The sequence below is a fragment of the Ascaphus truei genome, chromosome 3 (genome assembly GCF_040206685.1).
Source record: "Ascaphus truei isolate aAscTru1 chromosome 3, aAscTru1.hap1, whole genome shotgun sequence".
Lineage (NCBI taxonomy): Eukaryota > Metazoa > Chordata > Amphibia > Anura > Ascaphidae > Ascaphus > Ascaphus truei.
In genome coordinates, this window is record NC_134485.1 from 379,178,871 (window position 1) to 379,205,877 (window position 27,007).

The 27,007-nt window shown below is 46.6% G+C and overlaps 1 protein-coding gene across 2 annotated transcripts in view; it reads right to left on the reverse strand.

Moving 5' to 3' along the window:
- Positions 1-27,007, reverse strand: part of PARP4 (poly(ADP-ribose) polymerase family member 4) — a 154,234-nt gene that overhangs the window by 38,295 nt on the left and 88,932 nt on the right. For both annotated transcript variants that reach the window (XM_075592310.1, XM_075592309.1), the window contains exons 29-30: positions 26,020-26,115; positions 3,385-3,522 (exon numbers count right to left, since the gene is read on the reverse strand). In XM_075592310.1, the coding sequence (XP_075448425.1) occupies positions 3,385-3,522; positions 26,020-26,115 (234 nt within the window). The remainder of the gene's footprint in view (positions 1-3,384; positions 3,523-26,019; positions 26,116-27,007) is intronic.

Below are 27,007 nucleotides of genomic sequence, written 5' to 3' on the forward strand. Positions count from 1 at the left end.
GGTTGTCGCCCTGACTGGGCGGGAGCCATCAGAGGATGCAGCTAACTGGGTCATCTTTTCCGCAGCTCGTGAGCGCTGGCCCTGAGGGGCTTCTTCGCCCGACCGCGCATGGTCCGGGCATTATTGTGGCCCGTTTGTTGGCAGTGCCGCAGCGCATGCCGGAGCTTCTCCGCCACCGGTGGACTAACCCCAGCAAGGGGCAACGGAGTCCAGAGCGGAGTTGCTCGAGCGCCGGGCTCATTCCAGAACTTCTCCGCCACCGGTGGACTAACCCCAGCAAGGGGCAACGGAGTCCAGAGCGGAGTTGCTTGAGCGCCGGGCTCTGGGAGGGGATAAGCGGGTCGGTGTGGTACCGACGCCAGGAACTGGGTCCACTTCGCCGGGAACCACGCCTTGCCCAACACACACACCAGTGCTAGCTCTTTCAGGGAAAATGGACGGACCGCCGCAACGGCCGTTACCTCTCCTGGTGCAAGACTTCCGCGGTCTCCGAGACCACCCGCTTCCTGCACAAGTCTCTGCCGTCCCGGAGCTGGGTCCATTTCCTGCTCTCTGGGCGGTTTGATGGTTACAGCAGCTGCAGCTGTCGATCTTTGCTCAGCCTGCCGGGTTTCATGCTCACCAATCGCTGTCTCTCTCTCTCAGCCTTGCCGGCTGCTGGTCCCCGCACCGACTTGATGCACTCCTCCGGTCTCGGTGCCCGGCTCCAGTCAGACGGATGGCCGGCACTTTGGTTCTGGAGGCAATGCTTCTCACAAGTAGGGGAACAGTGAGGAGGTGCCATATCTTGTGTTATATGTTGTACACTGTGTGTTCAATATCTTTAGTCCCAGGAACTTGCAATTACCATCAAGTTCCCACTATATTACAGTATCCCGCAGAACACTACAGGTCCAGTTCAATCCCGCCGCTGCCACCAGTTTTAGTATAAAGCCTGTGACGGGAGCTTTGTGACAGGCTATAATAATACACCAAATATATATATAACTGGGTTGAACTGGTACGAGACTTAGATATGATAAAATATAATTTATTCCTTGATAAAGGTGAACACACGAGATATACAAATAACAGGCAAAATATGGACACTCACTTAAGATGGAAATGATGAAACAGTCAAATCTAGACTGGCAGTTCATACAGCAATCTTCATAATCCCAAGACACGAAAAACATGAAAGACAATAGCCATAGGCTGAGCCTGGTTCTTATACAATTATTTCCCATTGAACACAACCTAAACCCAGCCCCTCTCATAAATCAGCGGTGAAGTTGACAGTTTTCCTCAGAGTAAAACTCCTCCCACCCAAAGACATTTAAAAACTGCTTTTCCCTATCTAAACACAGGCATACCCCGGTTTAAGGACACTCACTTTAAGTACACTCGCGAGTAAGTACATCTCGCTCAATAGGCAAACGGCAGTTCATGCATGCGCCTGTCAGCACGTCCTGAACAGCAATACCATCTCCCTACCTGTACCGAAGCTGTGTGCAAGCGGGGAGACTATAGAGCCTGTTACACATGTGTTATTTACATCAGTTGCGCACATATATGACGATTGCAGTACAGTACATGCATTGATAAGTGGGAAAAAGGTAGTGCTTCACTTTAAGTACATTTTCGCTTTACATACGTGCTCCGGTCCCATTGCGTACGTTAATGCGGGGTATGCCTGTAACTTCATAACTTCAGTTCAGTGATACCTACCGGCACGCGAGACATATTAATACATTCTGGCACGCATGACGCTCCCAACGAGACTAAATATTACAGTGTAATATTACAATTAAGAGAGATATTAATATCTGTCCCTAGAACTGGCTAAACATCAGGTGTTTGTAACCGTTAGTTGCGGGTAAGTCCCACGAATACACATATGTAACTCTTAGCGCGTTTAGCCGAGGACATCTCATAATATTCTTATATTTAATAAGGTCAGTCATTCTGTAGCCCCACTCCTAAATCAGAGGCGTTTGGCCAGTCTACCACATGGGGTGTCTACAGGATACTATGGTTTGTAAGTGTGAGTTATAACGCTCACAACCCACTCCAGCTTCCTGCAAACAGGTAGAGTGGCTGAGCCTTTGATCAGGGGCTGCTTCCTAACCATTTGGTCGCTCTCCTGACCATTTGCATTTAGTAGGCAGGCATCTTTGAGGGTAATTTAAACAAAGGGCTATAATCACTAAAGAAATATTAACCCTTGCCCTCCCGCATCAACCCTAGTGTATGTGTGAGTGCAAACACCAGGATAACACAATACAGTTACACAGGGGAATAAGCATTTGGATATTGAAGCGAGGTAAAAACACATTACTGGACCTCAGTCCAGTTAACCCCTTGCTTCCCAGGTGAGGGTAGAGGGTGGCCAATTGGGGTGTAACCCCTTTAATCCCGGGCTAAATCCTCCCCATCGTCACAGACATATTTTCTAAGCCGTTCTACTCCATAAGACAACTGCCATTATGGCTTAGTAAATATAGCCCTTAAAGCCCATTCACGTGAATGGACTGTAAGGTTTCTTCTGGCAGGGAGCCTGGCCGAGGCCTTATGAAGGAACACTTTTTGTTTTAGCAAATATGGCAATTTAATTTAAATCTAATTTGTTTCAGAGAAACACTTCTAAAAGTACTGTTTTCTGTTTTATTGAAACTTACATGTATATTTCTAAATGAGACTGCTCAATCTAGTAAAATCTAGGCACCTGAACAGTCACGAAAGCTTATGATACAGGGTGCAAAATAGGACCCTGCCATTGGACAATAGCAGGCTGCTAGTTCCCTCTTGCCTGCTAGTGTCCAATGGCACTAAAGGTCCTATGGTTCCTTTAAAGACCGTCCTTTAAAATATGTCCAGCCTAACCTCCCTAGGTGTGCAGCCTAAAGATCCATAATCATCAAATGTGACCTGTTCGTACCTCCCCCAGCAACTCTATCTAAATAATTTGGCCGCGGCTTCGTGTGGTTTTGGAGCACCGGTGGCAGTTTGGTGGTGGCCAAATGGCCACGCTCGAATGTTCTTGACTGGATGAATGGTGCTCCGTTTGAAAGAGCTCTGTGAATATGTGCGTGTAGCACCACTTAGTAAATATGGGTCACTGTGTCTCGTTGTGTATTATAAATTTGATGTATTTGCTACACCTGGATGCTGACCTTTGAAAGCAAACTGATGGAGAGAACCCAACAGAGAACAGGAACATGACCTACTGTAGTGAAGATTAGACAAATTGATAGTCAGTAACAGAGAGGGGAGGGAGTGAAATAATTTTCTCAGTCCAGAAAACGTTAAACTTTTCTTTTTTGGGATTTGAGCATCTGTTGATAACAAACCTAGCTATTTGAATTCCAACCAAAACACTATATCAATATTAAAACGTGTACTTACCAATGATGTACTCTGAGCCTGTTGCTTATGCAATTGTTCAGGAGTCTCCCAGTCCATGTATGGCAATAAATCAATATCTTCTGCAGAGATAATTTCGAGAACATTTGCTGCATCCCTCTGCTGGCTTTCATTGGAACCCTGCATGTAAAAGCAATGCTTTATGTTATCATTTTTGTTCTTGAAGATCTTCTTTACAAGCTGAATAAAAGATTTTCACATAGACCATCAAATATTGATGTCTACAGATATTAACTTCTATGCAGTTCAGACTATGCCATAATCTGCATTAGTTTATTTTGTATTTTCTTTATATGTGTAGCAGGGTTCCCCCTGGGCCCCCTTACCTCGGCTTAGCAGGGGGGACCCCCGCAGCGTCTCGGGAAGCTGCGGGGGCGAGTGCGTTGTCGGGGGCTCCCGGCGGCATCGGCAGCAAGGCGCCGCCATCTTCTATGCGGTCGCGCATGCGCAGTGTAGTCGCGCATGCGCAGTATAGTGCCAAAAGTCCGGTGGCCATGTTGGGTTCGCGCATGCGCAGGTGTAAGCGCACGAACCAGCAGCCAATAACAAAGGGCTGTTTACAGGGACTACATGTCCCATGAGCCTTGGTGGCAGTCCCATGTTGCGCGATAGCCAATAGGGCCCTAGGATTCCCCTGCTGACAGGATATAGTCATCAGGCAGAGACCACACTAGTCAGTCGGAGCTGGGACAGAGTAAGGGTAGGGTGTACATGTGCAGGGAGCCAGTAGCCCCTGCACTAGGCCAGAGATCCCCCGTTAGGCCCCAGCTAGGCCCCGACTCCCCTCAGCTTGTGGTTGCTGCAGGGACCGGCCCATAGGATAAGAACACGGTCCTGTAGAACCAGCATAAGTGAGGGTCACAGCCAGAACGCGTTTACATCCTGGTCCTTGGTGGTCAGACTAGATCACTCTCTGCAGTATCTGATGTCAGAGACATTCTGACTCCACGCAGGAGTTATCTACCGTAGAGGCGGGGATGTCGTGGATCTCCCTTCTAGATCGGCGGATCCCAAGTACAGCATCTGCGTGCCCGGGTGTACCTTCATCACAACACATGCACCAACCATCTACTTAAATTAGTGGGCAGCGCTGTCTCACACTTGGGTGGGCTTGGGACTCTTGAGTACACTTGTTGGGGAATATGGTGTGGGGTTACGGCCATGCGAGGCCTAGTGTTACAGGGTGACACTATTGTTATATTGTTATTGTTCTGCATATAGTAAACTGTTTTATCCATAACCTGGTGTATTGGTTACTGTATGTGGGTCCTGTGTCGGGTCATGCTACATTCTAGAATCCTGCACAGGTGGAGGCCCTACAAGTATCGTTCCAGGATACACCCCAGGTTCCCATCAGCGGAGGCTCAGGCCTCCTGTGAGCCCAACAAGTATTGCACCAGACACGGTAATACATGTAGATTCCCACCCATGGTCCCTATCTGCGATTGGGGGGGGGGGGGTGGTTTATTAAACGTCTTGTTCAAGTATTCACATTAACATTTCAGTAACACTATATAATATGCAGCAGGGGAAGCCCTGAAACAAAATATCTTGTAACTTAACCCTTAATGTAGAGAATGCTGTTAATTCACATAGTTAATCTGGTTTATTTCGCAGTCAACATTTCCATCCCAATTCCAGACTTTTATTAATATGATTTGTAATGCGTACTTACTAAAGATCTTAGTTACATAGTAGATGAGGTTGAAAAAGGACATACACCCATCAAGTTCAACGTATGCTAAATTTACATGACAGACAATTTATCCTACTGTATATCTGTACTTACAGTATAGTGATCCAGCGGAAGGCAAACAATAAACCCCAGTGAAATATCGTCTAATGATATCTCAGAAGGGCAAAAATAAATTCCTTCCTGACTCCAAATATTGGATTACTCTCTGGATCAATATCCTTCCCATGTTTACTTATTTTGCTCTATCCCTGTATACCTTTCCTTTTTAAAAAGATGTCCAACCTTTTTTTGAAGATATTCTAAGGTATCTGCCATCACAGTCTCCATGGGTAATGAATTCCACATTTTAACTGCCCTTACTGTAAAGAACCCTTTCCTTTGTTGTTGGTGAAATCTCCTTTCCTCCAACCTAAAGGGATGACTCTGTATCCTTTGTACTGCCCGTGGGATGAATAGTTCTTTTGAAAGCTACTTGTATTGTCCCCGAATATATTTGTATATAGTTATCATATCCTTTATTTAGACATCTTTTTAAATCTAAACAAATCTAATTTAGCTAGCCTCTCCTCATAAATCAGATTATCCATCCCCGTTATTAACTTGGTGGCTTTTTTCTGCACTCTCTCTAGTCCCATAATGTCTATGGAGTGGTGCGCAAAATTGTACTCCATATTCAAGGTGTGGTCTTACTAATGCTTTATAAAGGGGCATAATTATGTTTACTTCCTTTCTATCAATTGCCCATTTAATGCCAGATAAGATCTTGTTTGCCTTTGCAGCTACTGCATGACTTTGGGCACTATTGCCAAGTCTACTGTCTACAGGCACTCCTAAATCCTTCTCCATCAAGGATTCTCCAAATTTATCCCAATTTAATTTGTAAATGGCCTGTTTATTCTTGTTTCCCAAATACTTGTTTCCCATATTGTAGGCCACCTGGGCATTCCAAAAAAAGCCAGTTTGTGATTTACCTTTTGGAATGCCCGCGTGGCCTACAATATGTGGGCCGCATGGGCAGAACCTTACAAAGAAGATTACGGGAACACATTTATAACATCAAAAGGGGATTTGAATCCCATAATGTGTCACTCCACTTCAAATTAGAACATGCTCAGAGCCCAGCAGGACTGAAATGCCATGCCATCGAATGTCCCATTTTCTGTAAGCGAGGAGGAGATAAAATAAATCTTATCTCCAAAAGAGAATCCTTTTGGATTTTTGAATTAAAAACGCTTAGTCCACAGGGGTTAAATGTAGAATTTGACCTTTCCGCCTTTCTTAAATAATTTCATACGATTCAAAAATGTAAAATATGGACAATGGAATTGTCTGCCGACAAGTGTCATACTTTTGATTGCCATAGTCCATTACAAGTTATTGTTACAGCCTGCTTTCTCAAACAATGTTTCTCTAATAATACTTTATAAACATCAAGTATCCTTAAGTAATAATTTTATTTATAAACATATTTTCTTTAATTTATGCTTTTTCTTTAATTAATTTCTTTTTCTCTTAATTTCTTTTTCTCTCAAATAATATAAATTTTATTATAATTTGTATTACTTTTTAATCACATTTATCAAATGTGTCCCGATGTGAAGACATACAAGATAATTATCAACCATCTAATTCTAATTTAGTTTATCAATCTCTTGAATCTCCATCCTATTAAAGTGCCTCTCCAATATCTATGATGAATTTCATTCTATATGTTGTTGAATTTTATTCTATATGTTGTTGTATCTATTGTTCTAATACCAATTGTCACGTAATTAACTTTGCTGTATAATGTTGCTGTATATGTTATTGAATATTGTCTGATGCACTTATGCTCGGTCGTCTGTAGTTAAATATCCAAGTTCCACCTATCTATATTATAAGGATGGTTGTAATTGTCCTATCTTCTTTATATACAGGACGACCTAGTATTTAAGTGCTAAATATCCTAATATTTTGATAATTGCATTTTAGTAATTATCTTTTGTTGTTGTATTACAAACGAGTCATTGTTTTATCTATCTAAAATATGAAAGGAGGGTAACAGTATCACCGGCTGTTTTTTCAATGATCTAATGATGTTAATTGCCCAAATTGAAAGAACTGGGGGTATATATAGGAGTACACATCCATATAGCATCTATCCCTGACGAAGAAACCCACAATTAGGAGTTTCGAAACGCGTTGGACGTTTTTTGGTACAGCAGGGACACCGTAGCAGCAAGATACTGGAGGTGACGTCAGCAGAGAAGCCGATCGATGAAACTCTGGCAGCAGCTGACTCCGAGCACGGAAGGCGGATCTGCTCGAATTGCTGATGTATTTCACCCCACAGCGAGCGGTGTCAACCAGCTAATGAAACCAAAAACCAAATGCGCATGTCCTAGCCACCTCTGGTGAGTAGGATTCCAATTTTTCTCACGGCGGAACAAGTTTTATTCTATCAGGTGCAGCCGCACCGAGTTGTTTTATAATTGATATATTTATGTATGCTGTTTTATTTTTTTGCATTTTTGTAATAAATTGCTCTGTTCTTTTACCACATATAGTCCTTGGGTAATGCACTATTGCAGTGTTTTGTATTTTTTTTCTTCCTTCTCTTGAGGTCATCATTCATAAGAAGAGGACTTTATCCACGACCCTATAACAACCTGGGAGTCACGCCGCCCTCGGCATGCTCCCCACTCACCTGCAGCCCCGCCGGGTCCTCCCGCGGCTCACAAACTGCCTGTCATATTCTCTAGCCTGCTGTACCCATGCTTGGCCACCGGGACTGCTGCCACTCTCAATGTCTTGTTCCAGCCTGCAGTACCTATACTTGTCCACCGGGATTGCTGCTGCTAAACTAAGGAACATTCCAGACTCTGATACCTGACACCTCTGCACCTGTGCTCCACCTCCCAGCCTGCCTATATAAACCTCCCATTCCTGTTCCTCCCTTGCCTCTGTTTCAAGTCAGACTCCTATGCACATGCCTCTGATCCTGATCTGTTCCTGTTCCTGTACCTGTATTTGAGTCTGTTCGCAGTAAAGCCCTTGCTGGTAATCTGGCTTGTCCCCGTTTGTTCCCGTTCTTAGTCCCTGCTCGCAGACCTGTCCCTGCTCGCCTGTCCTGTTCCAGTCTCCTTGTTGCCGACCTCTGCTTGTTACCTGACATCGCTATCTGCTGCCTGCCTCTGATCTATACTTGTGACCCCTACTACGCTCCTGCTGTTCCGGCCACCGAGATCCTACCCACCACAGGAGTCTCCCGTGACAGAAAACAGAGGCCACTTCTGGATCTCGCTGGAACAGATTATCTGCCTTCCAGCTTCAGCAGACCCCATCCGCTTGGAGGAAGATAAGTATTTTTTTTTGTTTTTTGAAATCCCAGTTGGGATCCTGAAGATTTTGTTGCTGCAAAGGTTTCTGCAGGGTTTTTTGTGCCACTTTCTCCCTGAGAAGAATTCCCTTTTACAAAAAAAAACAAAAAACCCTCCCTGCAGTACCTGTTTTTGCCATTTTCAGACTTTCATTACCTGGACAAGAATGGTCTCTGCATTGTGGGTGGGCCACTGCAGATTTTCAGACTCACATTTCTATTTAAGACACATTTCCTCTTTACTGGTTTCTTGGGAAGTGTGGTTTCCCCATGTCTGAAATGATGGCTCCCACTCAAAAAACAGTCTTGAACAGTAAATGTGAACACAGTACCACTGATTCTTCAGAACTTCTCAAAGCAAGGAAGAAGAGGAAAAAGAGGGGAGGTATTACTGTGGAAGTTGAAATTAAGGATGAACCTTTAACCCCAGAGTCTGCATTTGATGAAAGAGATATGCTGCAGTTTAAGGCAACTCACAGACTTATCCCAAGAATAGTGGAAGAAAAGAACGATGTATTTAATCCAGGAAAAGATGCCCTAACTCAGACACTTCAATCTGCACGAAAAGAGATTGATTGTCTTCATGGACGTTTAGATAAAGCGCAAGAAGCCAAGGCTGCACTACAGAGCTGTCTATCCTCAGCAATTGCTAAGTGTGTTCTCCAGGAAAAAGAAAAGCACCAGTTGGAGAGTGACCTGGATGTCATGTCAGGTGAGCTGGAGAGGGCATATGCTGATGCTGCTGAGGATCAGCGCCTCGCTTCTAAAGTAACGAATTCCTGGAAATCTCTATGAAGGAAATTGACAGGCTTAATACAGAGCTTAAAGTCTCCCAGGAGGAGATTTGCTACTTCAAAATAGAGATGGAAGTCGTTCGGGAGGAGAGATGCTACTTGAAAACAGAGATACGTTCTATGAGAGACGCCTCCGAAGAGTTAAATAGTAGGTTTGAAACTATAAACCAAATGAGTAAGAACTTCTCTGTCCAAGCCAGTGAAGGAGATAAAAGACTACATGAATCAGAAGAGGAGAAGAGACTATTGATTGAAGAAAAGTCAAGGATACAATTAGCACTAGAAAAAGCAGAGGGTGACTGGGAAAAAGAAAAATATCAGTTGGAGAATGACAGGGTGATCTTGTCAAGTAAGCTGGAGAAGGCCTACACTGATTCTGCCCAGTACCAGACTTTCATGGTTCAAGTTGACGCAGCACTGGAAGCATCTCAGAAAGAGGTTCACAGGCTTACTACAGAGCTGGAAGCCTCTAAGGAGAAGAGTTGCCACTTCAATACAGAACTATGTTCATTGAGAGAAATCTTCGAAGGGTTAAATATCAGTTTTGAAACTGTAACCCAAGAGTGCAAGAATCTCTATGTCCAAGTCAGTGAAGGAGATAAGAAACTCCATGAATTAGGAGAGGAGAAGAAACAGTTGACCCGGGAATAAATAGACGTGCAGACAGCACTGCAGGATGCAGAGAGAGTGCTGCAAGAAGAACGTGTCTCCCTGGAGCAGCGCACACAAGCAGAAAATATGCTACAGAGTCAGCTGCAAGAACTGCATACACATCTGCAGGACACAAAAGAGAAATGGGTGAATGCTGAGGAAAAGCAGCGAGTTCTGCAGGAAGAAAGTTTCCAGACTGCCTACAAGGTAAAAATGCTGCAAGAGTATCTGAGTACCCAGTGTGTCCCCAAAGAGCAGCATGAGGAGCTGAAGGCCACACTGAGCATAACCATCGCCTCACTTGAGGAGGAGCTTAGAGCCCAGGTAACCCTGTTTGAGAGGGAGCACAAGGCGGTCCAGACACTGAAGCAAGACTTAGAGGAGCAGAGACACTGCTCCATCCCTAACAGCCAGTACACCCAAGAGAAAGAGACCTGGAAAAGACAAGCTGCTGAGATCATAGCTTAGGAATTTGCAGAGCTCCAAGACGTGATGAGGGATGCATGGAAGCGAGTTCAAAATGATCTCAGTGAAGAGATGAAAGTCCTGAGAAGAGAATTGCAGTATGCACTTAACCAGGGATCTCTCACTGAGGAGTGGAAATTGCAACAATACCTAAAAAAGGAAGAGCTAAAGCTGATAGCTGAACACACATCACAGCATCTCACAGCGCTGCTGATCCCTGAGCTCAAGACACAGCTTGCCAAAAAAGAGAGGGAGGAGGTGTCCGTCCGTCAAGTGGTTGGCCTGACACTGCGCTATCAGGTCAAGATGGCTGAGGCCTGCAAAGTGTTGAATCACACAGCCCATGAGAAGGCCCGGCTGCAGCTGGAGCTGGACAAGGTCTGGGAGGAGTACCGGCAGCTACAGGTCAGAAATAAAGAAAACGAAATACATTTAAGCCTTGTTCTAAGTCAGCTGGGAGATATGGAGTCGCGACTCAACTCCAAAGAAGCTGAACTGACAACTGCTTTGAGTGGGAAAAGAAGTGCAGAAGGACAGCTTCAAGAGCCGAAAACTCAAATAGCTGTTCTTTCATTCGGTGATGCCACGAAACGGCAGTCGCAAGAGGAGACCATGGAGAGCAAACTCTGTGTCCCCACTGACTCATGTGGAAAGGCTGCACCCGTCCTTGATGCCCACGTTCCTGATGTCTCTGCCCCTGCTTTTGGGTTGAGCGCACCCATTCGGAGGTTCCCTGCAACACCCAATGTACCTGTGGCGTACCCTCTGCCCGCTGACAAACCACCAGAGGTGGGTCACCTTGAGTCCACTTTTCATCAAGGCCTCCGGGAAGAGCCTGGAGGATCGTCCGGAGAACGCTCTTGGGAGGGGGGAGTAATGTCATATTCTCTAGCCTGCTGTACCCATGCTTGGCCACCGGGACTGCTGACACTCTCAATGTCTTGTTCTAGCCTGCAGTACCTATACTTGTCCACCGGGATTGCTGCTGCTAAACTAAGGAACATTCCAGACTCTGATACCTGACACCTCTGCACCTGTGCTCCACCTCCCAGCCTGCCTATATAAACCTCCCATTCCTGTTCCTCCCTTGCCTCTGTTTCAAGTCAGACTCCTATGCACATGCCTCTGATCCTGATCTGTTCCTGTACCTGTATTTCAGTCTGTTCGCAGTAAGGCCCTTGCTGGTAATCTGGCTTGTCCCTGTTTGTTCCCGTTCTTAGTCCCTGCTCCCAGACCTGTCCCTGCTCGCCTGTCCTGTTCCAGTCTCCTCATTGCCGACCTCTGCTTGTTACCTGACTTCGCTACCTGCCGCCTGCCTCGGACCCCTGCTTGTTACCTGACTTTGCTATCTGCCGCCTGCCTCTGATCTATGCTTGTGACCCCTACTACGCTCCTGCTGTTCCGGCCACCGAGATCCTACCCGCCACAGGAGTCTCCCCTGACACTGCCCCCCTCCAGGACGCCGCTTCCTGCTCCACGTGGGTGCGCGCACGCACGCCGGTCTCCTTCTTCAAGGGCCGTCACTAGGGGTATGCCCGGTCACGCGCCCGCAAGCACAGTTACACGGAGGCGCGGCCACACGGAGGCGCACCAGCCTCTTAAAGGCACAGCACCCCAAACCATTGCTGCAATCAAATGCTGGGCTTTATTGCTTTATTTAACTACTGGGCTTTATTGCTCCTCCCCTGGGAGTCATTCTGGACCCATCCCTGCCGCAGCCTGTCCCGTCCCCACCCTCCCACCTTGCTACCCTGCCATTGGATCCTCTCTCCTACAGTACATATACCCTGCAGTTTCACTAACTCGTCGGCTGAGCATAGAACCAGTTGTTCTCATCACTCTCTGCCTCCCTAGTCCTGTCTTGTCTTGTTTTGCAGTCTTCCTCATGTACCGAACCAGCTTCCTCTACGACTCTCCGCACCTCTGGCACCCCGAACTTGGCATACGGCAATACGACTCTCTGCACCTCTGGCACCCCGAACTCGGCAAACGGCAAAACGATTACGTCTCTCTCTCTAACCCCGGACTTGGCTAACAGCACCCACTACCATCCGTACATCTCCTGCCCTGACTCAGACTTCCAGACCATTCTACTCTAAAGACGTGCCCTCGTGGCTGTGGGTGGCGTAATATCCTTTCCCACCTCAGCACCGTGGTCCCGCCTCGTTTGTGGTGAGCTCGACCTGACATTATGCTCAGCCCAACAAACATGGACCCTGCTGAGGTGGAGTGTACTTTAACTTCCCACTCTAATCTCTTCGCCAGGCTAGGGACGTATCTGGAACAAAATGATAGGCGGATGGATTTGCTTCAGCAGAGCCTTCATTCCCTTACCGTTCAAGCCCGAGCTTCCAGTCTGGGACCTTCACCAATGGTCTCAACGTCCTCCGCAACGGTCTTTGCATCTCCTCCGTCTACTAGAACTAGATTGATCAACACTAGAGTCTAGGCGCAAAGTTCACCTTTCCTGTCTTGCCTTTAAATTCTTCATGGGCAAGCTACCCAGCTACCTGAACAAGCTCCTCACCCCTACCACTTGCAGCACTTATCACCTGAGATCAGACTCCAAAAGACTGTTCATGGTCCCAAGGCTCAACAAAGTATCCGGACGTTCCTCCTTCTCCTACCGTGCACCCCAAAACTGGAACAACCTACCAGAGACTCTCACATCCACCACCAGTTTAAGTTCTTTCAAATCTAAGGCTGTCTCACATTTTAATCTGGTCTGTAACTGTTTCATACGCCCATAATATATATTTTCTTTAACTGTGCACGCAATGTCTTGTATATAATGTATACCCTGTTCATTTATGTAACTGTACTTGTAACCATGTATTATTTGTTTTACTCTGTGCCAAGGACATACTTGAAAACGAGAGGTAACTCTCAATGTATTACTTCCTGGTAAAATATTTTATAAATAAATAAATAAATACTATGGAACCCCGAATTCCGACCCCCAACCGCTACACTGGGGAACCCCAAGGATGTAGGGGCTTCCTTAATCAATGTTTCATCCAATTCCAACTCTCACCCTCTCGTTTTGTCTCCTCAACCTCTAAGGTCGCCTATATCGTGACTCTTCTCTCCGACGAGGCGCTGGCCTGGGCCTCCCCATTTGGGAACAACAATCTCCCATCACACAGGACATCGACCTCTTCGCCCGTGAGTTCCGAAGGGTCTTTGACACACCTGGACGGCAGTTAACGGCAGCTTCCTCCCTCCACCACATAACCCAGGCAGATCGTCCCGTCGCGTGGTACGCTGTGGAGTTCCGCACCCTTGCTGCCGAGACGGGGTGGAACAATGAAGCACTATCTTCGGCGTTTTGGCAGGGCCTGTCGGAGCCCCTAAAGGATGAGCTTGCGGCGCGGGAACGTCCTACTGACCTAGAGGATTTGATTGCCCTTTGCATTCGGATGGACCAGCGTCTGCAGGAGCGGAGGACTGAACGTTCTCCTCACCGTCAACGGGTTTCAAGGTCTCCCGCCCCATCGTTCGTGTCTCCAGTACCTCCATCTTTGGACGTCGCCGAAGCAATGCAATTGGGAGGGAATAAGCTGTCCGCTGCCAAGAAACAACGCCGGCGCAGTGCAGGTCTCTGTATGTACTGTGGCAATTCCGGTCACTTGGTGCTCCAGTGTCCCCACAAGCCGGGAAACGCCAAATCCCAATGAGATACCGGGGAGTCTCGTTGGGAACACTGACTCTCTCCCCCATCATCAAGGATGTCCTTCCCACCAGGATCCTGCTGCCAGTGACGCTGTCTGGAGAGGGGTTTCATACTCAAGCACTGGAATTTGTGGACTCTGGCTCCGCAGGCAATTTCATCGATCAAGCCTTTGCTAGATGGAACAATATTCAACTTACCAGCAAGAGGATTCCTGTGGGCCTGGAGGCCATTGATGGTCGACCTCTATAGCCGGCCTCCATCACGCTACAGACGGTGCCTCTGCTACTGCAGTTCGTCGGGGCTCATACGGAGACCATTACCCTCGATGTCATCCACACTCCCTCCGTCGAGTTGATTCTGGGCCTTCCATGGCTCCAAGTTCATAATCCTCACATCGACTGGACCAACCAGGAACCCCTCCAGTGGGGTGCTCAATTTGTCAAGACCTGTACCAGGCTGTTCCAGAAGGTAGGAGGTTTGTGTACCTTGCCAGAGGAGGTCAACTCCTTGCCCACTGTATATTTGGAATTCTGCGATGTGTTCAACAAAGCGCGATCCGAGGTTCTACCTCCGCACCGGCCTTTCGACAATCCGATCAACCTGCTGTCCGGGGCAGTTCTTCCCAGGGGGCGATCCTACCCACTCTCTCTCCCAGACACTAAAGCCATGAACACTTACATTGCAGAGAATTTGGAGAGGGGTTTCATCCGAAAATCTTCTTCCCCAGTTGGAGCGGGCTTCTTTTTTGTAAAGAAGAAGGATGGGTCTCTTCGTCCATGCATCGATTACCGGGGCTTGAATAACATCACGCGCAAAAACCGCTACCCGCTGCCTTTGATTTCGGAGCTCTTCGACCGCCTTCAAGGAGCAACCATTTTTTCTAAACTGGACTTAAGGGGCGCTTACAATTTGGTAAGGATACGCGAGGGGGACGAGTGGAAGACTGCATTTAACACCCATGATGGCCATTATGAATACCTGGTCATGCCGTTTGGCCTGTGCAACGCACCAGCAGTCTTTCAGGACTTCGTCAATGAGATTTTCCGGGACATGCTTAACAAATTTCTCATTGTTTACTTAGACAACATCCTAATCTTTTCTAAGTCCGTCCAAGAACACATTAAACACGTTCAGCAGGTGCTGTTATGCCTCCGGGAAAACCATCTCTTTGCGAAATTGGAGAAATGCCAATTCCATATGACGTCCGTGGCGTTCTTGGGATACATTATCTCTGACTCCGGGTTCACTATGGATCCAGCGAAACTAAAGGCCATTCTGGACTGGCCCCGTCCAACCACCCTTAAAGCCGTGCAACGCTTTGTAGGTTTTGCAAACTACTACCGTCGCTTCATTCGCAATTTTTCCACCACGGTATCTCCCATCACTGCTCTAACCAAGAAAGGTGCAGATCCCTCTTCATGGTCCGAATCCGCCATTCAGGCATTTAATCGTCTCAAGAAGACTTTCGTGTCTGCCCCGATCCTCACCCACCCAGATATTAATCTCCCATTTACCCTGGAAGTGGATGCCTCTGACGTCGGGGCTGGCACCATTTTGTCCCAAAGGACTTCCCCCTTAGCCAGATTACACCCATGTGCCTTCTTTTCTAAGAAATTGTCTTCTGCAGAACAGAATTATGATGACGGTAAACGGGAGATCTTGGCTATCAAGTTGGCATTAGAGGAATGGAGACACCTCTTAGAAGGCACGGAAACTCCCATAACCATCCTCACAGACCATAAAAACCTCCTCTACTTAGAAGGGGCACGTCGATTGAGCGCCCGACAAGCACGCTGGGCGTTATTCTTCTCCCGGTTCAATTACTTCATCTCCTTCGTTCCAGGCTCCAAAAACCTGAAGGCGGATGCTCTGTCTCGACAGTTCCTTGCAGAAGATAGATCTGAAGAGCGGCTAGAGACGATAATTCCCTCCAAATTTATCGTATCCGCCAACTCTTTCGATATCATGGACAAGATCCGATCCGAGCAATCACAGGCTCCTAAGGGGGTCAAGGTCCCGGAGGGAAGGCTCTACACTGCACCGCAACATCGCAAGAGAGTCCTCAAGTGGTGCCATTCCTCTAAATCGGCAGGATACCCAGGGATACGGAAAACTAACGACCTTATTCAGCGAACCTTCTGGTGGCCAGGGATGTCTAAAGATGTGGAGGAGTTTGTGAAGGCGTGTGGCACATGTGCTCGCAACAAAGTACCCCGGGTCAGACCAGCAGGCCTTCTTCTTCCATTACCCATCCCAGATCGGCCTTGGAACCATATTTCTATGGATTTTATCGTGGAGCTCCCAACTTCCAAAGGGATGAATACTATTCTCGTGGTAATTGATCGCTTTTCCAAACAGACGCACCTTGTTCCCTTGAGGGGTCTTCCGAATTCCCCCAGGCTTGCGGATGTTTTCATCCAGGAAATCTTTCGTCTCCATGGAGTGCCTTCAACCATCGTTTCGGACCGAGGGTCCCAATTCGTGTCAAAATTTTGGCGAGCCTTTTCTCTAAAATTGGGCATTTCATTACAATTCTCCTCTGGATACCACCCACAGACCAATGGGCAGACGGAGAGAGCCAACCAAAACCTGGAACAATACCTTCGATGTTTCGTAACCGATACACAAGACGACTGGGTGGATTTGCTTCCTTGGGCCGAGTTTGCCCTCAACTCCCTTCGTAATGACTCCACTCAAGAATCCCCCTTCTTTATACATTTTGGCTTTCATCCTTCCCGCTTACACTCCTCCCCCCTATAATCGGGGGTACCAGCGGTCGACAAACGTATCTCCCGGCTGAAAGACCTATGGGGGAGGATTCAGGAAAACTTAAAGGTGGCCACTGGGAGACAGAAACTCCAAGCAGATAGCCTTCGACGCCAGTGTTACGCCGGTGCTGCCCGCAGACCAGACCCGTCCCCTGTGCTGAGGTGGGACGTAGGGATACACGCACCCGCAGCAAAGGGAGCGCGTCCGGAGTGTGGTGTTAGTGTTGCCAGGCCAGGTATAGTAAGGAAGACAATACTTGCCGGTACCGGTAGTAGAGGAGGAGTAGTTATTGCCGTTGCCAAGATCAGGGATTGGAGAGTTGCGGATGGTCGAAGGTACAAGCCGTGTTACAGGGACGCCAGAAGTCACGAAGTCCAAGTAGAGCCGAAGTCCAGAGCCAGAGGGGGTAGTCGTCCAATCCGCGTCAATACCTGAGGAGTCACTGAGAGAGTATTCAAATGCTTACATACAGAACTATGTCGAGCGACGAGTGATGGGAAGCACAGGCATAATAAAGCTGGATAGGCCAATGGGAAGAGGGGGCAGGCCTGGAGGACTGCAAGGAGTCCTCCCTGATAGGAGGGAGGTGTTACAGCCCAGCTGAGTGTAGTTATTGATTTGCATGGAACTGTGTGATGCTTGGGGGCGCCGCCTCACTGCAGGAGCAGTTAAAAGTGCTCTGGTAGGCGTGTGCTCTGTAATCTGGGAATGCATGCACATAACGTCTGGGGCTGGCGTGCGTGTGTGCGTGGATTCGGTGACTGACGCGCGTATGCGCATGGGGTCAGAGACAGACGCACGTGTGCGCATAGAGCGCGGAGCTGGGGACACACGCAGAGGCTGCGGTTCAACAGGCACCTCTTCAGTTGGTGCAATCCTGTGATGGCGAGGAGCCAGAGTGCCAGTGGCAGACAACGGAGGTATGTGGGAATTGCGCTGCAGATGCTTGGACGCCTGAGTACCGATGGGAGGTGAGTAATGGTCGTGCTGACGGCACTTAGACACCAGATTCCTTACAGTACCCCCTCTTCAGGAACGGCCTCGAGACGGTCCTTAAATGGTTTGTTTGGAAACTTCTTCCTGAAAGTCTTCAGAAGAACCGGAGCGTGGATATCACGAAGTGGAACCCAAGACCTTTCTTCTGGGCCGAAACCCTTCCAGTGCACGAGGAACTGCAGTTGACCCCTGGATATGCGAGAATCGAGCAGGGACTGGACCTCATATTCTTCCCTATTCTGGGTAATAACCGGATCAGGCCTACGGTTATGGTTGGGGAAAAAATGACTGGATACGAATGGCTTGAGTAGAGATGTGTGAAACACGTTTGGTATCTTCATGCTGTCGGGAAGTTGAAGCCGGAATGCTACCGGATTAATCTGTTCAGTTATCGGAAAAGGGCCCAGGAACCTCGGCGCCAATTTTGGGGAAGGTACCTTCAAATAAATGTTTCTTGAGGACAGCCATACCATATCCCCTGGCTTGTATCTGGGTGCCGGACGGCGGTGGCGATCTGCCTGATGTTTGGCCCGTTGAGAGGCGGTAAGAAGAGCAGACTGAATCTTGGACCATGCTGATTGCAGAGATGTGGCACGGTCATCTACAGGCGGGACTCCGGAAGGAATGTTGGAGACGGGAAGACATGGGGGATGAAAACCGTAATTGATGAAAAATGGCGACTCTCGGGTGGACTCGTTGGTAGCGGAGTTAAAAGCATATTCGGCCCATGGCAAAAGTTGTGCCCAATCATCCTGAGAATTGGAAATGAAACACCTCAGGTATTTTTCCAGGGACTGATTGACCCTTTCTGTTTGACCATTGGACTGAGGATGGTAAGCTGAGGAAAAAGAAGAAGAGATCCCTAGTCTTTTGGTAAAAGTTCTCCAAAATCTGGATACGAACTGGGATCCTCTGTCAGACACGATGGACGAAGGAATACCATGAATGTGACAGATGTGATCAGTGAAGATATCAGCAAGGGCGGGTGAGGTGGGAAGTCCTTTGCTCCCCACTCACCTGCAGCCCCGCCGGGTCCTCCCGCGGCTCACAAACTGCCTCCCTCCAGGACGCCGCTTCCTGCTCCACGTGGGAGCGCACGCCGGTCTCCTTCTTCAAGAGCTGTTCCTAGGGGTATGCCCGGTCACGCGCCCGCAAACGCAGCTACACGGAGGTGCGGCCACACAAGGCGCACCAGCCTCTTAAAGGCACAGCACCCCAAACCATTGCTGCAATCAAATGCAGCCTAACTACTGGGCTTTATTGCTCCTCCCCTGGGAGTCATTCTGAACCTATCCCTTCCGCAGCCTGTCCCTTCCACACCCCCCCACCTTGCTACCCTGCCATTGGATCCTCTCTCCTACATATACCCTGCAGTTTCACTAACTCGTCGGCTGAGCATAGAACCAGTTGTTCTCATCACTCTCTGTCTCCCTAGTCCTGTCTTGTCTTGTTTTGCAGTCTTCCTCGTGTACCGAACCGGCTTCCTCTACGACTCTCCGCACCCCGAACTTGGCATACAGCAATACGACTCTCCGCACCTCTGGCACTCCGAATTTGGCATATGGCAATAAGACTCTCCATACCTCTGGCACCCCGAACTCGGCAAACGGTAAAATGATTACGTCTCTCTCTCTCTCTCTCTCTCTAACCCCGAACTTGGCTTACAGCACCCACTACCATCCGTACCTATCCTGCCCCGACTCGGACTTCCAGACCATTCTACTCTCAAGACGTGCCCTCGTGGCTGTGGGTGGCGTTATATCCTTTCCCACCTCAGCACCGCGGTCCAGCCTCGTTTGTGGTGAGCTCGACCTGACAGACCCGATCCATTCCTATAGGCCACCCCTTGCCTTAGCGCCACAAGAGGTTTGTCACTCCCACATCCATTCCTGGTTGTGAGATAACCAGAGAAACTTTTTGGGCAGCTCCAGGACTCTTTTTTTGGACTCCAAATCACAGGTTTATTCACGGTCACATGTTCATTTATGTATTTATATTTATAGAATAATTTAAGTTGTCACACGAGCGCTATTTGCACTTATATTTTCACTCATCGGGGCAAGGTGCCTTATTTACTTTAATTGTATTGTGCCGCCTATGAACTTCTTCCTCAGTTAACCAATTGTTCGTTAATATAGAAGTTGTGGCTTCCTCCTGCGGCACTACTATTGAAATTGATTCTTCCCTGGTAAACACAGAGGCAAAGAATTTGTTTAATACCTCTGCTTCTTCCTTATCTCTAATAATTTGCCTGCACATCTCACACTGAAAGGGTCCTAGATTCTTCTTTACTAATTATTTTGTTATTAAGGTACTTAAATAACTTTTTAGGGTTGATCTTACTTCTATTGCGATCCTTTATACATTATCAATTTTTGCTAATTTGATTGCCCTTTTGCAACTTTTGTTACATTCCTATAAACTTTGTTCTAATTATCACCAAAACAACTTGCTTAGGTATGTATTATCAGTAATGACCAGGCTTGTCAGAAGGCCTACATAAAGCACTTATGGAGAACACTACTAAAAGAAAGAAATACTATCATTTGCACTTCTCAGCTCAAACAGTCGAAGACATTGGGGACAATTTACCAAGCTCATAAATTGCTCTTTGCATTAAGTTGATACTAATAAAGATATTTAGAGCATGCATAAGCCGTGTATCAATGTATTTTGCATGACTTATGACTGCTGTAGCACCTCATGTTTCAGTTTATGGTCCATATTCAATATAAAAAAACCACAACAAACTGTTAATCATTATCACCATATTCAATAAAAAAAAATAGATACCAATTTTCCAGGAGATGAGAGGCTGACTTCCTGCCAAGGCAGGAAGTCATCCTCCTTCTGAAGCAATTGCCTGCACCTGTCTGCTACCTTTATAAGGAGCAATTTCCCTCTCCTCCTTGCCTGTGCAGGGTTCTGTTAACTTTGTTCCCTGCTGGAAGCCGCATCATGCCTGCTTTGTTCTTTGCCTATTGCTGACGACCTCAGAACTGTGACCCCTACTATTCTGCCTTCTCCAGCCGTGATCCCGGAAAAGTGACCGCGACTATCCTGCCTTCTCCTGCCCTGACCTCACTATTCTACTCTTCAGAATACGGATCCCAGGTATGGGTCGGTCTCAACTCTCCACCTCTGCCTAGCGGGACTGACTCCTGGACAGTACACAGTGACGTACGTGACCGTAACTAATAGCTATTTCTATATAAACAACAAAACAGGTAGCGCTAACCGCAATGTGTGTGGTGTAGTAACTATTACCTTATATATTAATTAAAACTATACATAAGGGGCTGCCTAGGACACAAAGCCTGACCCCCTGGTCAGGAAAACAGTATGGACAGGGAATAGTTCCGTGGGCGCCTATAAAATTTTACCACTATAAAGGATATATGAAAACCAAGCCTGTTGGTTGTGAAGATTGTTGATCCTCACGGTGGGCTTGAAAACAAAGAGAAAGCACAACACATAGCGTAATACTGTTGAAACATTAAACAAACAACATATAAGACAACATATAACAGCTGAATAGTGAAATGGTATTTTTAGGACAATAAAATCATTTAATAACAATTAATATTTACTATAATGCACAATTTGCATGGACATATAGATTTAAGCAATTAAAAATCTGAATAGGTGGTTCAACTGCTCCGTAGCACCAATGTTGATGATAGCAATGCCTACTCACCAGATGGAATAGGTTTGCAGGCAGTGGATATTTTAGAGAGTATCCCCTCTCATCTGTGTGCTGCTCTCTGCTTAGCTGGCGTCTCTGTAGGCTCGTGGGTGCAGCTCATCAGCAGGGACTCCTGCAGCTCCAGGAAGCACGTCTGAGCAGATGGAACTCAGCTGCAGCTGATTCAGCACGATGTCAGCCACGGACCACCGTGAGCTCGTCTATCTGCTGCTCACTGCTAGCTGGCGTCTCTATCCGCTCGTGGACGCAACTTGTCAGCAGGTACTCCTGCAGGGCGCCAAGCAGGGCGCTTGAATAATAGGAAACCGCAACACCTGGTTCAACTCGTCGGCGGCTATAAGAGATGGTTAGCTGGCAGCTCACGTTGATTCACCGATGTACGGGGGGTACTACACGCCCCGCACACATTGGTGTAGTACCCCCCGTACATCGGTGAATCAACGTGAGCTGCCAGCTAACCATCTCTTATAGCCGCCGACGAGTTGAACCAGCTGTTGCGGTTTCCTATTATTCAAGCGCCCTGCTTGGCGCCCTGCAGGAGTACCTGCTGACAAGTTGCGTCCACGAGCGGATAGAGACGCCAGCTAGCAGTGAGCAGCAGATAGACGAGCTCACGGTGGTCCGTGGCTGACATCGTGCTGAATCAGCTGCAGCTGAGTTCCATCTGCTCAGACGTGCTTCCTGGAGCTGCAGGAGTCCCTGCTGATGAGCTGCACCCACGAGCCTACAGAGACGCCAGCTAAGCAGAGAGCAGCACACAGATGAGAGGGGATACTCTCTAAAATATCCACTGCCTGCAAACCTATTCCATCTGGTGAGTAGGCATTGCTATCATCAACATTGGTGCTACGGAGCAGTTGAACCACCTATTCAGATTTTTAATTGCTTAAATCTATATGTCCATGCAAATTGTGCATTATAGTAAATATTAATTGTTATTAAATGATTTTATTGTCCTAAAAATACCATTTCACTATTCAGCTGTTATATGTTGTCTTATATGTTGTTTGTTTAATGTTTCAACAGTATTACGCTATGTGTTGTGCTTTCTCTTTGTTTTCAAGCCCACCGTGAGGATCAACAATCTTCACAACCAACAGGCTTGGTTTTCATATATCCTTTATAGTGGTAAAATTTTATAGGCGCCCACGGAACTATTCCCTGTCCATAATAGCTATTTCTGCTAACCCTTCAATTACTGCAGTTGTAATTAAGGCATGCACAATGCATGCCTTCTTAGCAATTATGACAAATAATGCGTTAACATCCCCCTCACACTACCATACCTACACACTCACACCGTGAATACTAAAATAGGCCATTACACTGTATAATGCATTACAGAAAGAGACAGGCTCCAGGGCACAAACTGATCCTGATCGCTTGCTTGATCAAACAAAAATAATTATAAATAAAAAAAATCATGGTGCCAATGTAGAAAAAAGTGAAAAATCTTTATTGTAGCATACAAAATGTTCACTTTTGTATGCTGCAATAAAGATTTTTCACTTTTTTCAACATTGGGACCACGATTTTTTATTTTTGTTTGATCAAGCAAGCGATCAGGATCAGTTTGTGTGCCCTGGAGCCTGTCTTTCTGTGCTTGCATTTGGTCTCTGGAGGCACCCATCTGGGGGGAGAGGGAGGAGCTTACACTGCGGACATGCAGTGCTACTGATTGCAGGAGTTTGAAGCAGGCGCACTGAGTGGAGCACACACGACGCTTTGAGAGGTGTTTTCCCCATTGCCATACCCACCGTGGGAGCTCTGAAGGGAGCATATGCAGAGCATTGTGAGGTTGGTTTTTCCCTTTGCCTGACCCACCGTGGGAGCTCTGTGTTTGATAAACATGTAGCAGTGAGAGATGATTTCCCCACTGCCTGAACCTGTGATTACTTTCATGCTGTCTGTTTCATTGCACTGTTTCTTTGTGAAGGAGGAGGATACTGGAGGGTTTCAACTGAAGATATAGAGGACTTGCACTGCCCCCTTTCTTTACCCCACCTCCTCCCCTTGGATGTCGCCTATTTGGTTATGCCCCCCAATTACTCTCCCCCCATCTGATTCATTCTGATCACACATATCCTGTTTCATTCCATCTATACCTCGAGCGGATGGCAGATTTCTACAGTATAATGCATTACAGTAGCTAAAAATTCTAATATGTCACTATCTCCAAATGCATTTACTTGGCTCTCTATTCCTTTGCGTACCTAAATTAACCCCCATGGCGTCACATTGTCGTGCTGACGCATTGCTATGACATAACTTAATACATATAAAAATGATTTTAATAAAGCTTTTTTTACAGCAACAGTTGTAGACTTGCGGTCTCAAAGAAAAAACATTTCACAGGAATGTCCTCTGTTCCATTTCTCTAAAGCCTAAAGATATATACATTACAATTTTTTTCTTAATAAATCTAAAGTGGATATGCGTGAGTTTTTAAAGAAATGTCTAATAACTCAGAAAAAAAAACCTGCAACTTTGAAATCACTGAACTACAGAATTTTTACTTTATTTAGAAGTTATCCCTAAAGAAGACTCTTGCAGTTGTACTTTTTAAGGCCACGAGGCAGTGTTTTTTTCCCCACCTTTTTAAGTTGGAGAACCCCAGAATTCAATTGTGAAATTTTGGGGAACCACAAACCCCGTCTCTCGCAACCCCCTCCACATCTCTCTCGGCCTCTCAACACTTGTCTTTCGTGTCTCTCCCCCCTCACACTCTCCTCCTTAGGCCGCGCTTATAGTCCCGGCAATGGCGATGCGACGTCGCGTCAAAACAAATTTATTGAATCCGTCACATGCGCTTATAGTAAGAGCGACGCGACGGCTTGGTCACGATCGCTGGAAGTCAATTCAATTTGGTTGTTTCATCGACCGCAGCGTCGCCATTGCCGTAGCCAGGACTATAAACGCGGCCTAATGCTCCCTCTCTCCCCCCCTCTCTCTTCTATATACACACACACACACTCTCCCCCTATCACGCACACACACCCTCACCCTCTCCCGCTCCCCCATACAGACATACTCCTTCCCCCTTCTCCACACAGACAGACGCACACTCTCTCTCACACACACACACACACACACACACACACACACACACACACACACACACACACACACACACACACACACACACACACACACAAAAAGACACACACATACTCTCTCCCCCCCCAGTCACCCCAAACACACAGACACACAAACAGACAGCACAGACACATACAAACATAGATACCCACAGACACATACACACATAGATACCCACAGACACATACACACATAGATACCCACAGACACATACACACGCACTGTGTCTTTAAGGGAGCCGGCTCTCACGCTGATTTTACGCCCTCCTGTCAGTCGGAAGTTGACGGCAAAAGCAGGAAGATGCAAGCGTAGTGAGCTGCTGCTGATTCTGGTTCACTCCTGCGTGGGGGTGCCGCCGTTCTCCGGGTCTGGGACAGCTGGGAGAGTTATCCCAGCTCTCCCCTTCTGGCGGCCACGGAACCCCTGAGGGGTGCTCGCGGAGCGCCAGGGTTCTCTGAAAATCACTGCCCTAGGGCCTAAATTTAAAAAAATCAATTCAACTTCTGGATGTTTCAACCAGGGCAGGGTTACAGCAATATATTGGGGACATAGCAGAGGGTATGGTAACTATATACAAATATATTTGGGGACAATACAAGGAGCTCTCAAAAGAACTATTCATCCCACGGGCAGTACAAAGGACTCGGGCCATCCCTTAAGGCTGGAGGAAAGGAGATTTCACCAGCAACAAAGGAAAGGGTTCGTTACAGTAAGGGCAGTTACAATGTGGAATTCATTACCCATGGAGACTGTGATGGCAGATACAATAAATTTGTTAAAAAAAAGGTTTACATCTTTTTAGAAAAGAAAGGTATACAGGTATATACCAAATAAGTATACATGGGAAGGCTGTTGATCCAGGGATTTATCCGATTGCCAATATTTGGAGTCAGAAAGGAATTTATTTTCCCTTTATGAGATATCATTGGATATCTGGGGTTTTTTGTTTGCCTTCCTCTGGATCAATAAGTAAGTATAGATATAGGATAAAGTATCTGTTGTCTAAATTTAGCATACTGTAGGTTGAACTTGATGGACGTACGTCTTTTTCTACCTCATCTACTATATGCTTGACAAATGTTAGCTGCAATACTTATTTGTAATAAAATTATAGTTTTTCTGATTTTAACAAGCAGTTTATAGTTTCTCTTAACCTGTTAGTGTTTTCTACAGAAATAGTGCAGGCCAGAACATTTGGTAAGTGTACAATAATCATATCTTAAACTATGGGGAAAAAAAACAATGCAAATAATAAATAGGATGTTTTAAACCCAAGTGCATTCCCTTTATTGGAAATTCACCATATGTTGCTAAGTGTAACTGGGGCTTTAAATAATCAAAGATACACAAGTTTACCTTGCATTATAACTGTGCAAAGATGTTTTAGTTAGTTTCCATGTTGATAACACTTACCCGTTTTTCAACTGCGACAAAGCTTGTGAATTGGGTCACAATTGAGTGCTCCTTGCTGAGCTCAATAATTAAAGACTTCAGCTGTTGTTTTTTCATCTACAATATATAGAAACGTGGAAGTGATTACATAACTATAGAGTTAAAGCAGTAGAATATGCAGCACAGTCTGCCATCTTGAATAATGTGTGTCTGTGCCACTTGGGCCACAGGGAGCTCAGTTTTTTTGGTTTGTTCTAGTGTCACAAAGTTTAGCACAGGTCAAATCACCATTACGAAGTTGGTGCTGGTGAGATTTGTTATGGTGATCAATTACATTTATGGGCAAAAGTTACATTTCAAGAAAGCAAAAATGAATCATGAAAAATACAAACAAAAAAATCCCAGATAAAACAACAATTATTTCCACAGGGCAATGTACTCATTAGGGGAATATTACACTAAAAGAAACAGGGATTATACTGTAATATGTTTAAATCAATAAACCATCAGAATAATCAGTGGTTGACAAATCACCAAAAAATCTACTCGCCACACAAAAAAATCTACTCGCCACCTAGTACCAAACGTGTGCTGCTTGGGCCAATATTTACTCGCCCGGGGGTTAAATCCACTCGCCCGGGGCGAGCAAATGTATAGGTTTGTCGAACACTGTGAATAATGACACCCAGAAGTGTAATTACTATACAATATGGACCTTCTTCTTTATGTCTATGAAAATCCCTTCTCACAACTGTGCTGTCTCTCACTCTCCTCCTATCTTATCCTGCCTGGAGTCCTGCATCTTGTCTACTTTATCTAAGATATGTGAAGTCTGTGCCTCTGAGAAGTTCTTGGACTACGGCCCCAGTGCGCGTGTGACGGGGCGCTCGTTCCCTGCATCAGCGCGACCTGATGGATTCAAGGCAACTCGCGACGGGAAGCCTGGCGGGAGCTCGGCCATGACATCACGCAGCTGGTTCGCCCTCGTTGGCTGAACCGCTGCCGTGAC